The 13,786-nt window shown below is 42.2% G+C and overlaps 1 protein-coding gene across 1 annotated transcript in view; it reads right to left on the bottom strand.

Moving 5' to 3' along the window:
- The window catches only part of MORC1 (MORC family CW-type zinc finger 1), a 74,692-nt gene that overhangs the window by 18,974 nt on the left and 41,932 nt on the right, over positions 1 to 13,786 (bottom strand). Inside the window, exons 16-19 of the mRNA XM_015427334.1 lie at positions 11,157 to 11,244; positions 10,300 to 10,438; positions 4,146 to 4,211; positions 292 to 384 (exon numbers count right to left, since the gene is read on the bottom strand). Of these exons, the coding sequence (XP_015282820.1) occupies positions 292 to 384; positions 4,146 to 4,211; positions 10,300 to 10,438; positions 11,157 to 11,244 (386 nt within the window). The remainder of the gene's footprint in view (positions 1 to 291; positions 385 to 4,145; positions 4,212 to 10,299; positions 10,439 to 11,156; positions 11,245 to 13,786) is intronic.

Here is a 13,786-nt window from a genome sequence, read left to right as displayed (position 1 = left end):
AAGAGTGAGCTCAATTTTAAAAGCAAAAGTAGTTAATGGTCTCTCCCACTTATAGTCCCTGCCCAAGAATTTTTCTCCCAGCCAGGCTTATTTTCAGTTTTGGAGCTTGGCTGAGAGAAAAGTGTATCATTGGAGACGCTTCAAAGAGTTAAGTCACTGGAAACCTAGTCCTTCCTTAATATGTGATCAAAGCAGATCTGGGTTTAAACACATGGATCTGCTGATGTCAATTTGTGCCTCAGAATTCTACTACCAATGGTTTACATAAAGAAATAACAAATTGTCTCTTACGCATATTGCTTCGGACTCACTATCTGTTTCAATTTTTATGACCTCAAGCTCTTTATTCAGTGGTTCCTCATCTTGTACTTTAAATGGTAGCACCTGCATTAGAATTAAAACAATTACAGTAATTAATTAGTGCTCAGCAACAATGGCAGATCTCTTTGATAAGATAAAGGTTTCCCTTGCTCGAAAAGTAGTCGAATCCGACTCTAAGGGGCAGTGCTCATCTCCGTTTCCAAGCCAAAGAGCCAACACTGTCCAAAGACACTGCCAGCAACAAATCTGAAAAAGCATCACCCATTAGATGTATTTATACATCTAGCACTCTGTTATCTGTGTTGCTGTTTAAAAGCTCCATCTAGTTGCCGTGTCTCCCAATTGGCTTGTGCTAGCTAGCTGCGGTGGCTCAAGTGGTTAAGACGCTGAACTGCAGGCTATGGAAGGTCAGTAGTTCAGCAGTTCGAGACCCAAGTTGCCGCATGACGGAGTGAGCTCCCGTCTCTAGTTCCAGCTCCTGCCAACCTAGCAGTTCGAAAGCAAGAAATTGCAAGTAGATAAATAGGTACCACTTCGGTGGGAAGGTAACAGCGTTACGTGCACCTTGGTGTTTAGTCATGCCGGCCACATGACCACGGAAACGTCTTCGGACAGCGCTGGCTCTTCGGCTTTGAAACGGAGATGACAACCCTAGAGTCGAATTTGACTGGCTTTCGAGCAAGGAAACCTTTACCTTTTTAGCTAGCAGCACAGGGGCAATTTATTGCACTTTCATGCCTTGATGAAGTATCCCTTGGAGCAAGGGATATTTGTATCGGGCATGCCTTGGAGCTAGGCAGACACCCTTGGGGTGTGTCAGGATATTGGGTGATGTCCTGAGCGTTGGAAGTTTTTTAAATTCTTGAATAAGCTGTGCCACAGAGCTGGGGGGGGGGGGATTGCATTTAGTCAGTTTTTAATTCTACCACACCCTTCATCTTCTTTCCTGGGATTTTTTAATATCACGGCTGAACCCAGTTGCCTTTATGAGGCACCCAAGTTTCAGATCCCTTGGCACTTAAGCTCTTAAATGAGGTGCCTGTTGAAACAACTAAGTCCCAAATAAAAGGGAAACCCTACTATCCAAGGGGGGTCTCGGCTGAAGGAGGGGGTGGGGTCCTCACAATTGCTTCTATGATAACATAGTCTGTTGTTAATAATTCAGCTGCTATACTGTTCAAATTAAGTAAGATACCTTGAAGAAGACCATTCCTTCTTTTATGTGCTATTATCAAAGAGATCAGGGAACTTGCATGTATGAACCTGCTTAGAAGCACACCTAACAACACTCTTCATGACTAGCATTCTTTTTTATTCAAATCCATTCTATTAATTATTATAATCACAAAAATCCAGTTTTTGTCCCATCTTGAAGTCAAATTACATTTCCCACCCTAAAAACTATTTATCACTCTACCTTATAGCGAATTGAAGACCAGAGATTGCTCTCCCACAGTAAGTTTCAACTTTCACTGCAGGTAGGTACATCAATTCAAGCAACATATTAAACAGTGTTCAGTGAAGTGCTCAAAAATGTATGCCGTAAATTAAGGCAAGAATTATTAAACTTCCCAAGTATTGTGAGGTTTACACACTATTTTTGGCACACACTGCAATATAGCTATACTATACCATTGAAATATTGTGATCCTTCCTATCCTCTGGCTTTGAAAGGCAATGTTTTTCTTCCTGATGAAGGTGCCGTTTCCTCTGAGAGCAAATCTTTTGCTTTGCAGGTGGCTGCTTTCGAAGGCTTGGTTTTTGTACCGGTCTTTTATCTGCAGTGTTCTTAATCAAACAACTGCAAGCTGGAGATGGATCTTTGCGAAAAGCTTTCCTCTGGCACACTGTCTTCTCGGTGGTTTTATTTTTCTTGAAAGAGAAATCAGCATCACTTTGGGAGTTTTGATAGAATTGTTCCTGTGAGATATTTCTATACCTGTACCTGCCTAGTAGTTTGATTCATGAGAGATATAAACAGTGATTTGCTCAAGGACAAAGCTAAAGCCACTGAGGTTGCTAGAAATAATCTCAGCAGCCAGAGGTTGTCAAATTATTTATTGTGCCGAGTAGCCATTCAGGCCAGTTCAGGTTTGGTGAGCACTCAACCCTTGGCAAGAGTGGAAGATCAGATCAGAGACATCACATTCTGTTTATGATATAAGTACATGAGGACAGCAAAGTATTCACTGCCCCCCTAATTCACATTATGATTCCTTTTCACACTTTCTCCCAGCCCTAAGGATCACATAACACACTGGAAACCAGGATCACTATATCATTAAAAATACCTTAAACAAATGTGCAGACTATCTGAACTGCATGTTGTTTAATTATATTAGACAAGCAAGAACCAATTGTCAGACTCTGAAGCCAACAAAAATATTAACTTGAGAGTATTTTTTGTTCTCCTGTCCGTTTACTCATGCATGTTACCTATCATGCATTGTCTGTGTCTACTGAGGTCAGTAACAGTCCCATCCTAAGCAGAGTTGTGTGTGTGTGTGTGTTAAATGTCGTCAAGTTGCTTTCAACTTAAGGCAACCCTCCAAAATGTCCTGCTGTTAACTGCCTTGCTCAAATCTAAGCAGAGTTACAACTCTAAGTCTACTTAAGTCAATTGACTTCACTGTAAATGACAGAACTAGCCCTCAGAGATCCAAATCTCAGTTAAGTGACAGTTGGCTTGCCAAATAATCTTGGATTCTCTGTAAAAGGGAGATAGAGATCTAGCTCAAAAGTAATGACTATATAGTTCTTTGCATATTAATTAGACCCAAAGCAGAAAAATGTTCTGTTAGAGCCACTTCAGACATTCTTGTGGAAGTGGTAGTGATTAAAAAGCTAAGGTCTATTTCCATTTATTTACTACATTTTTATCCTGATGTATACCCCTGCAGTGTCTTTACCCACAGCTCCCTCCCAATTTTATTCTCAGAATAAACCTGTGGATTAGGTCAGGCTGAGAGATGGTGACATTATGCCAGTTAGTTGGTGAGTTTCAGTAATGCAAAAGGATTGGAACTGTCTCCTTGGCCTTTGTGCAAAGATTATGACCACTGAACCACACTGTTTGTCACACTTCTGCTTAAAATTAAATTAAATTATTGTATGATATTGTGTGAAATGTAGCCAGGAGATCCAAGGACTGCCTGGGTGCCTGAAGCTCTAGCTCTTTTAGTAGCAAGCTAGGCTTATTTTTTTGTGCCGAGAGAGCTCTGAAAGAGCTGTGATTGACCCAAGGTCACCCAGTTGGCTTCATGTGGAAGAGCAGGGAATCGAATCCAGTTCTCCAGATTAGAGTCCACCGCTCTTAACCACTACACCATGCTGGCTCTCCACACTTCTGCTTACATGAGTTTCTGCAAGTTCCTAAAACATTTGTGGGGTTTCATTTTTTTTCTTGCATAGAATTCTAGTGATTAAGTATAAAACAGCCCTTTCTTGAATGGGAGAAACCTTCCACATATAGGTTACCAACCCCGGGACAGAAAATTCCTGGTAATTTGGGGATGCAGCCTGAGGAAGGTGGGGTTTGGGGATAGGAAGGACCTCAGTAGGGTATAATGCCACACAGTCCACCCTGCCATTTTCTCCTGGGGAACAGATCCTTGCAGTCTGGAGATGAGCCATAATCCAGGGAGTCTTTCTGGCCCTGCCTGGTGGTTGGCAATCCTATGCTGAACACCTTTGGATCCAACCCTAGGAGTATCAGAAAAATAATAACTATAATGACAACAGCTATCCTATCCAGCAAGTTCCACTTGTTTCTGTGGGACTTACTCCCAAGTAATTGTGCAAGAAACTTCAGTCCATTTACTCACATCTTTAACACGTGTGCTGTCTTCTGTATGCTGGACAACAGTATGTGGTTGTAACAAGTAACATTTCTGCAAGAAAAAGTGGGTTCAACATTTAAGCACTGGTTTATCAGTTTTTATCAGCGGAAGGATCCCACAGTTATTGTAATTAAAATATTTGGGGAAAACTGAAATATGAATGCCTTTAGTAAAGGTCAGTGTCAGTGGTTCATGAATGTGGGGCAACAGGCAATACCTTGTCCAATTGGTATCCCTTTGCATTGCCTGGAAAAGATCTGAATGCTATCTTTTGGTATTTTTGGTTGAAGAGGAGAAAGGTAAAACAGACAATTATTGTTACTCATATGACTAAACAGGACACTTCTCAGTACAGAGACATCTGAGCTTTGTTCAAATTTCCCAATAATGTTTTGACAACTAGAATTGAAACCTAAATTTCCTTTTGCTTTTACCTGTCAAATGAAAATACATTTTTGCCTCAATAGTATACATGGAAGTGTATGAAAAACAAAGAGTAAAATGGCCCATGTTTTTTCCTTGTGCACAAGGTCATGCTGAGTCTATTCACTGTGCAGAACTTTGGGAATAGGATGAAAGACACATCTCAATTTTCTTCTTGCAGTCCTTGTTTGAAAGGGCTGTAGCAAATGAAAATACTTTACTACAATGTGTATAGGGTATCTGCACAGTTAGAGACATGCAGTGTGGATTCAAATAGAAGACACACTTATTCTTAAAGAGTGCCAGCAGATCATTTACTGATGCCAAGATAAAGACAGATAAAGACTGCAAAGCACAGGAAAAAGCATTCATTAAGAATGAACACTGGACTTGAAGGCATATGAATCCTGAAATACAAGAGCATCTTGGACAGAAAGCTATCTTAAGAATGGAACCCCCACCATTCTTTTCAAAATGGGAAAAGATTAAAAAAAATCTTTGGGGCTTTTTAGACTAATACATCGTGTTTCTAATAAAACGTGGTATCGTCGTTTTAGCAGAATGCACATACATATTTTTAATGAAACACCTGAGACAGTCAAATGTACACTCATTTGTTCAACTAACAGAATGCTTTGCCCATGTATGTGGACCAAGATTTTGACTTTTTGTTTATTTACAAGTGGAAACCCATAAGCACTTGCAGGAGGCATCTCATTTCCCTCTACCCCACTATTTCATCTTTCCCTTTCTTGAAAGCCCACAGAGCCTCTCCCATTTTCCTGCTTCCTCCTCTCCTTCCAGGGTTGCCAACCTCCAGGTAGGGCCTGGAGATCTCCTGGAATATCAACAGATCTCCCAAATACAGAGGTCAGTTACTCCAGTTAGGGTTGCCAGCACCAGGTTGGGAACTTCCTGGAGATTTGGGAGTGACACCTTGGGAGGGCAGAAACCTCAGCAGGGTATAATGCCATAGTGTCCACCCTCCAAAGCAGCCATTTTCTCCAGGGGAAGTGATCTCTGTCATCTGTAGAGCAGTTGTAATTCTGGGCGTTCTCCAACCCCCACCTGGAGGAACTGGCTGCTTTAGAGGGTGGAGTCTATGGCGGCATTATACCCTTCTAAGGTCCTTCCCCTTCTCAATCACTCCATCCCCAGGCTTCAGCCCCCAAATCTCCAGGTATTTCCTAACCTGGAGTTGGCAACCCTATCTCTTTCCCATCCATCAGCCAAATTATCTTTAGTTTTCCCTCTCACCTCCCACCCACCCATAGCCTCTACCTAAGAAAACTGCAGCCCACGTTTGTGGTGCTGGCCATTGGGACCACTTGCATGGTAGGGAACCTTCAAGAACTTGTGGGGTGACACCTCACTTCTCCTGTATCCCCCCCTCCCTACACTATTTCCTATTTCTGTCCTCCTGGCAACCCCCATATCCTCTCTTCCTTCTGTGCCTCATTCTCGCCTTTTCAGTTATTCACCAACCTACCTTTATCTGTCTCCCATCTTCAGCTATATTTATTATTTATTTACATCACTTATACCCGACCTTTCTCCACAGTGGAGACCAAAGCAGCTCACATTATTCTCCTCTTGTCCTTTTTCAGGGCTGTAGCCAGGAACTTTTCAGGGGGGCATCGGTGAAGGGAGAGGAGTAGCTCCTTATCATGGCTTTGGGCCAGCACAGTTTAAACTTTCCCTCCCCTCCACCGCACCTGCACCAGGTGGCATGGGAAGATCTCGTCACTAGCGGCATGTGACCCGGGCTACATGATGCCAGCAGCAAGATCCTCCCATGCTGCCTGGTGCAGGCGCAGCTTAAGACGTGCCGCCACTGCCCTGGCCCGAGGTGATTCTCTAATCCTTCTTTCCTTCTGCTGAGCCAGCTCTTCCTGCTGCTTCCTCCTGCTGCCAAGGTAAGGGGTGAGCGGAAGGAAGGTGGGTCAGTGCAGTGGTGCGGCTTAAGGAAAAACAGAGTTGAAAGGGAAGATTGGGGAAGATTAGGTGGAGGCACTGCAAATTCAATAGGGGCACCCCCCTCCACACAGCAACCCTGTGATGTAGGCTTGGCTGAAAGCATGTGACTCATACACAATCATCCAGCGAGCTTCCACAGCAATTCAGGGATTTGAACCTGAAGCTCTTACCACTACATCACACTAGTTTTCATAGGGTGGCTGCTGCTGAAAAATAGGAAGCAGCCAGGTAGGGATGCCAGACCCTCTGGTGGAGGTGGGTCTCCCTGCTGCCAGGCCCCACTTCCCCACCACTGATCAGTTGGCTGGCAGGGGGAACGTACCCCCCAAAAGAGGGAGATTCAGCCAACATGCAGCAATGCTGTCTATGTCACTGCACATGTGACCCGGAAGTGACGTCATCACGCCAGAGACGTTGATATTAAGGCAAAAAATCTATGGTAGAAGCCTTGGTATGCTATGGTAGAAGCAGGGGGAACTTATCCCGAAAAAGAGGGAGATTCAACTGACATGCAGCAATGTTGTCTATGTCACTGCACATGTGACCCGGAAGTGACGTCATCACGCTAGAGACATTGGTATTCAGGAAAAAAAATAAATTTGGTAGAAGCCAAATTTACCATAGACATTTTGCCCAAATACCAGAGTGTCGCCTCAATATGATGATGTCACTTCTGAGTCACAAGGGCAGTGATGTAGGCACATCGCTGCATGTCGGCCGGGCCTCCCTCCTGCTCCCAGAAATACAACTGAACTCCAGATGAGAAATATCTGTCCCTCTGGAGATAATAACTGGTTTAGAGGGTGGACCTTATGGCACAATATTCAGCTGAGGCCTGTCATACAGTCTCAGCCTAACTGACCTGAAAGAGTCATCCAGAAGATAAAATGGAGAAGAGCAGAACAATGAAAGTGGTTTTGGGGCCACCACTGGGGAGAAAAGCAGGGCATAGTTGAAGCAAATAATAAATGTATTTTCTAGTCAACAGTGCCTGACATATGCACATAATATCTAATTATACCAGGCAATTTGATCAGTGAAATAATACAAATGCATAGTAAAAAGATCTGTGTTCATTTTCATTAGGTGTAGATCTATGGGCACCAAAACCTAGCCCAATAGAAGAGCAGGCGATTTGGAGGTATGTTCCCTATCACCATCATATCCTGTTAAAGGATATCACACAGCAGATTTTGGAAAGTCTTTTTGCTAAGCCCTCTGCAGTCGGTGTTCACAGCACAGAGCTAGATGGCCCCTACCTTTGACTCAGGCTCCTTATCTCTAAAGTTTTAGTACTGATGAGAATTGCTCAAATAAATTCTGGGGAACTTATGATGTTGCAGGAATTTCTGATAACATTTTTCATTTATTAGGTTAACAGGTGTCCCAGACATTCGATATCTTTGTTCAGAATATATCACGCTGATGATTATCATTTTCTCCCTTTGTTTAAAATATTCCAGGAGCTCCATTCAGTTGAAGATGGGGGGAAAATCATGAGGGAAAATGCTAACCCTTTCTCTTTCTGGGAAATTACAGGCCAGTCAATCTGACGTCAATACTGGGTAAGTTGGTAGAAACCGTTACTAAGGAGAGTATTAGTAGGCACACTGATGAACAAAAACTATTGAAGAAGACTCAGCATGGGTTCTGGAAGGAAAGATCTTGTCTCACTAACCTGTTAGTGTTCTTTGAGGGGGTAAACAAACTTGTGGACAAAGGGAACCCAATAGATGTTGTCTACCTTGACTTCCAGAAAGCTTTTGATAAAGTTCCTAACCAAAGGCTCCTAAGTAAGCTCAATAGTCATGGGACAAAAGGACAAGTTCTCTTGTGGCTAATTAATAGGAAACAGAGAGTGAGTATAAATGGGCAATTTTCACAGTGGAGGGTAGTAAGCAGTGGGGTACCACAGGTCTCAGTACTGGGTCCGGTGCTTTTTAACTTGTTCATTAATGATTTGGAGTTGGAAGTAAGCAGTGAAGTAGCTAAATTTGTGGATGACATAAAATTGTTCAGGGTGGTGAGAACCAGGGAGGATTGTGAGGCACTCCAAAGGGATCTATCGAGGATGGGCAAGTGGCTGTCAACGTGGCAAATGGGGTTCAATGTTGCCAAGCCAAAGTGATGCACATTGGGGCCAAAAATCTTAACTATAAATACATGTTGAAGTCATAGTAGATAACTCACTGAAAATGTCGAGACAGTGTGCGACTGCAATAAAAAAAAGGCTAACGCTATGCTGGGGATTATTAGGAAGGGTATTGAAAACAGATCAGCCAGTATCATAATGCCCCTGTATAAATTAATGGTGCAACCTCATTTGGAATACTGTGTGCAATTCTAATCACCACACCTCAGAAAGGATATTATAGCATTGGAAAAAGTGCAAAAAAGGACAACTAGAATGATAAAATGGTTGGAACACTTTCCTTATGAAGAAAGGTTAAAGCACTTGGGGCTCTTTAACTTGGAGAAACGGCATGATAGAGGTTTACGAGTTTATGCATGGGATAGAGCAGGTCAAGAAAGAAGTACTTTTCTCCCTTTCTCACAATACAAGAACTTGTGGGCACTCAATGAAACTGCTAAGCAGTTGGATTAGAACGGATAAAAGGAAATACTTCTTCACCCAAAGACTGATTAACAGATGGAATTCAGTGCCACAGGAGGTGGTGGCGGTTACAAGCATGGACGGCTTCAAGAGGGAATTGGATAAACATAAGGAGTAGAGGTCCATCAGTGGCTAAGGTATAGATAGGAACTCTTGGTCAGGGGCAAGTGATGCTCTCTATTCTTGGTGCTGGGGGAGGCGGGCAACAGTGGGAGGGCTCCTAGTGTCCTGGCCCCACTGGTTGACCTCCTGATGGCACCTGGTATTTTTGGCCACTGTGTGACAGAGTGTTGGACTGGATGGGCCATTGGTCTGATCCAACATTGGCTTCTCTTATATTCTTATGTCTCTCTGAATTAAATAGGGCCTCCCACTATTTATAGTTTTAAAACTACAGTAGATGCATTCTCTGCTTTTAGCAAGGAAAGAGGTACAGAAGGAGAAGGAATGGGTCTACATGTGGAGCTCAGACAGGAGATATTCAATATTACAGTTGTGTCCTCTTGTGCTGTGCCCAACGTCAACTATCATTAGTGCAACAGTGGACTGACCCATGACCTAGACTGGTGAAACAATACCACATACTGTGAGATCCACAGCAGTCCCTATAGTTGCATTTTGTATGTTTCTTTGTTGATTAAGCAATCCACAGGATCAGGCCTTAAATTATGTATTTTCCAAAAGACTTGTATATTATTTCTCTCAACTATGCTAAGAAATATGATAATGAAAGATTACTAACAGCACAGTCCTATGCAGAGGGGTATACAGAAGTCTCATCCCATTGAAATCAGGGAACAGCCACCAACAGCTTAAATTGCATCCTGTGGCATTTAAACCTGCTTCAACAAGCATTAGTTTTATGTGCCCTGGCCTCACACTGCCAGTTCAGGACACTCTTAAAGCTTTCATGAAGTATTGCTTTAAGCTATTCCCCCCAAAAGTAAAAACTATTCAGTTTTAAGAGAGCAATCCTAGGCTGGTCTACTCAAGATTGTACTCAGGTGGTCTACTCAATAGAGCATATTTCATATGATATTAGGACTTCACTATAATCCTTTAAATCTGAGGTCAAAAACATAAACATCTCTACTGAATTTTACATATGCTCAGCAAATAGCTTACCTGCAATGGAAGATTTTTCATCTTGGTTTGACATTGCTTGATGGAATCTACAAGTAGTTTTTCTTTGTCATTCAGTGACCATGATGACGGGGGGAAAGTGCCCAAAGGAATAGAAGGTAATTTTTCTGGAACATGACATCTATGAAGTGATACAGATCAACACAAAGAAAAGCAAATTACTGTGAAGAAATGTTTCTCCTTGTTTCTTTAATTATCCGACAAGGGTCTTTTTACACTAGGCATGATCCAAAACCTTGTGGGCACAGGAATTTACTTTTCATTCATATGACAAGTTTTTTTTTCATGCGCACAGAGACATTAAACTGCCCATCAGAAAACATAAGTGCACAATCTCTTCTCGTACATGTTCATTGGCCTTATCTGGACTCCTCAAGTTTGTGTGTGTGTGTGTGTGTGTGTGTGTGTGTGTGTGTGTGAGAGAGAGAGAGAGAGAGAGAGAGAGAGAGAGAGAGAGAATATCTCCAAAATAAGGCAGGCATTAGCACTATATACAAATCCTACGCTGATTGCACAGGGGTAGCACCGTCTATTTAAAGGGCAATGCATTTACATTAGGAATCTGACTAGTGGCATCTCAGAAGCACCATCCACCACTTAATTTCACTTCTGCCACAAGACCTGATACCATTTTGCTCAAATTCGCCTCCTGAGGTGGCTTTTCTATCTGCCTCATCACTGGGATGAACATTCCTATTCCACGTGTAGTCTTAAGCATGAACATAAAATCATGGTTGATCTTTTTGCACATTTTACAGTTCAAGCTTTAAGGGGCAGTGAACAAGAGAGAAACTTCTGTGAATTAAAGATTGGATTTTTATTAAAATTTAAAAGCTTACTTATTTTCCGCACAAGTCCAGATCTCATGATGTGCTTCATTATTTATATCCGTGTCAAGCGACAAAAGCCTCCACTTGAGGCAAATATCTATGAAATTATAAAACCAAAATTAATGTTTAGAGATCATAATGACATTATTTTATAGGGTACTGTGATTGCATGCATCATTTATTTTTAGTTATCACAGCTGTGGTTACTAATCAGATAAAGTAATTTTCCCTTAAAAGAAAAATTATTCCCCTGCAATTTTCAAATGAGGAATGTAGAGTACTTGCTAAAGTGCAATTATTTACCCATTCACGCATATCCCTTCAGCCCTCATCACTTACAGTGCAATCCTAAATAGAGTTACTCCCCTCTAAACCCATTGTCTCCCATGGCTTTAGTAGGGTGTAACTCTTCTTCGGATTCACTGTTAATCACTCAATTCAAAGCACCTCCAACAAAAACTTTTTGGTTTCTTCAATGTTTCATCTGTGATGACTTCATGAGTGATGACCAGGCATGTGTACCCTAACTAATCAGAAGTTGGTAAGCTATAAAATAAATAAATTGGTAATTTCCTTGTTCATGTCTCAAAGGAAGAATCAAGGAAAAGAAGTCAATGATATTGTGATAAGCCTTTTATCCTAATGGTAGCTCTTCACAGTATATAGACAATATGATACTACAAAAATTGTTATTTGATTTTTAAACGCTACCACTTTTAAATCCTATCCATCTTCCATTCTGGCTCTCACAAAACCTTGGCTAGGTTATGAAATGCTGATTGGCCCAAGTGACTTATACAGCAGAGTGGGAAGTCAAGCCCTGGTCTCCCTGACCCTAGTCCAACATTGTAACCACTACAGCCTCCCCCCAAGGATGATACATGTTGGTCAATCTGTATGTTATTTCCCTTTTCAGCCTTTCTTTCCTGAAAACAGTAGTTCAGTACTTCAGCAGTGGATTAGGGTCATCATGGATGCTTGTGCTCTCTGCACAGGTATGCAGACAAGCTAGTTCACACATACACGTAAATAGTACCATCTAAACTCAGCTTGAACTCTTCAGAAGTTTTTAACTAAAGACATTTTAAAATAAACATAAGGTTGATGTACTTTTAAAACCCCCCCCAATCAAAATTCTACACATGCAAATGCAAAACACACCTAAACATATACAAAAACATAAATTCTGCAAAAATACCTAGTATCAAAATGTAAGAGAAATGTCTGCACAGGTCCTCCCTCTCTTTCAGCCTAAATTAGCTTGCAAGGTTATTGCGAGGATACACTGGAGGGCATGCCCGCCTGATGTTTTAGGGACAATAGGTAAAGGTAAAGGTTCCCTTGCTCGAAAGCCAGTCGAATCCGACTCTAGGGTTGCGGTGCTCATCTCTGTTTCAAAGCCGAAGAGCCAGCGCTGTCCGAAGATGTTTCCGTGGTCATGTGGCCGGCATGACTAAACACCAAGGTGCACGTAACGCTGTTACCTTCCCACCAAAGTGGTACCTATTTATCTACTTGCAATTTCTTGCTTTTGAACTGCTAGGTTGGCAGGAGCTGGAACTAAAGACAGGAGCTCACCCCGTCTTGCGGCACCCGGGTCTCGAACTGCTGAACTACTGACCTTCCGCAGCCTGCAGTTCAGCGTCTTGACCACTTGAGCCACCGCAGCTCCTTTTAGGGACAATGGCAGGAGATAATTGCCACAATTTTGAGAATAGCTTTTTAATTCTTAGATGGGGAAAAAGTGCATTAAGGATGCCACAAACATTACTAAAATTTGGTAAATAGTTGGCTAAAACCAAGACCTGCCCACCTGCCCCAGAGGACATAACTAGGGTTGCCCGACAGTGCCTGGCAACCAGTGGAAGGGTTGGGGGGGGGCAGAGTCCCAAGAGAAAATAATTAGAGAATGCCTTGGCTGTTTATGCTGATCAGTCCAAGCTCATTCAGTGACTATAGTATCATTACCATAGAGTTTCTGGTAATTGCTAGAGCTACCCTTATCAGTTCCAGGGAGCTCTAAGAATCACCAGGAACTTTATAGTTAGAATTTCAGTGGTAAGTAGCCAAGGCCTTATTTTAATTTTTTTTATTTTTCTCCCCAGGAAGATCACATGTCCCCCTTTGGCTCCAGGTTCCATCCACTGATCAGCTGAGCATTAGTGCACAAGTGGTATGATTGGGCAGAAGTCTCCCACCTTAAGAAGGCAAATGGGAACCCTAGACATAATCCAGCCTTCTCCAAAAGTCCATCCTAACCTTCCTGACCTGTTTGCACACATCTCTTCCCCCCCCCCCATAATGAGCCCTCATGCACAGAGAAAGTCTGAAAACTGTGTTTTTAAACTGTATCCTGTTCTAAACCTTTAAAACAACTGACCCTAAAAGCTGGCAGCTTGCCTGTAATCTTCTTTACACCACATTGAGCAGCCAACAAAGCCACTTAAGTTATATGCTGGCAGCCTTTATAATAAAACATGAAGGACACCAGTTACATTAGCAACCCCACAGTGTACTTTTAGCGTAGTATAAAGTGAAACAAAAGGGTTGTTTGTAAGAGGATTCCTTCAAAGACGAAGGAAGTGAAAAACACAGCAGTGTACAGCATCTGTGATAGGGAAAACTGGAACGGACTTGTT

Source organism: Gekko japonicus, unplaced genomic scaffold, assembly GCF_001447785.1.
Source record: "Gekko japonicus isolate JY-2015 unplaced genomic scaffold, Gekko_japonicus_V1.1 scaffold1838, whole genome shotgun sequence".
Classification (NCBI taxonomy): domain Eukaryota; kingdom Metazoa; phylum Chordata; class Lepidosauria; order Squamata; family Gekkonidae; genus Gekko; species Gekko japonicus.
Note: the sequence above shows the minus strand (reverse complement) of the source record. Positions and strands in the feature narration are given on the sequence as shown.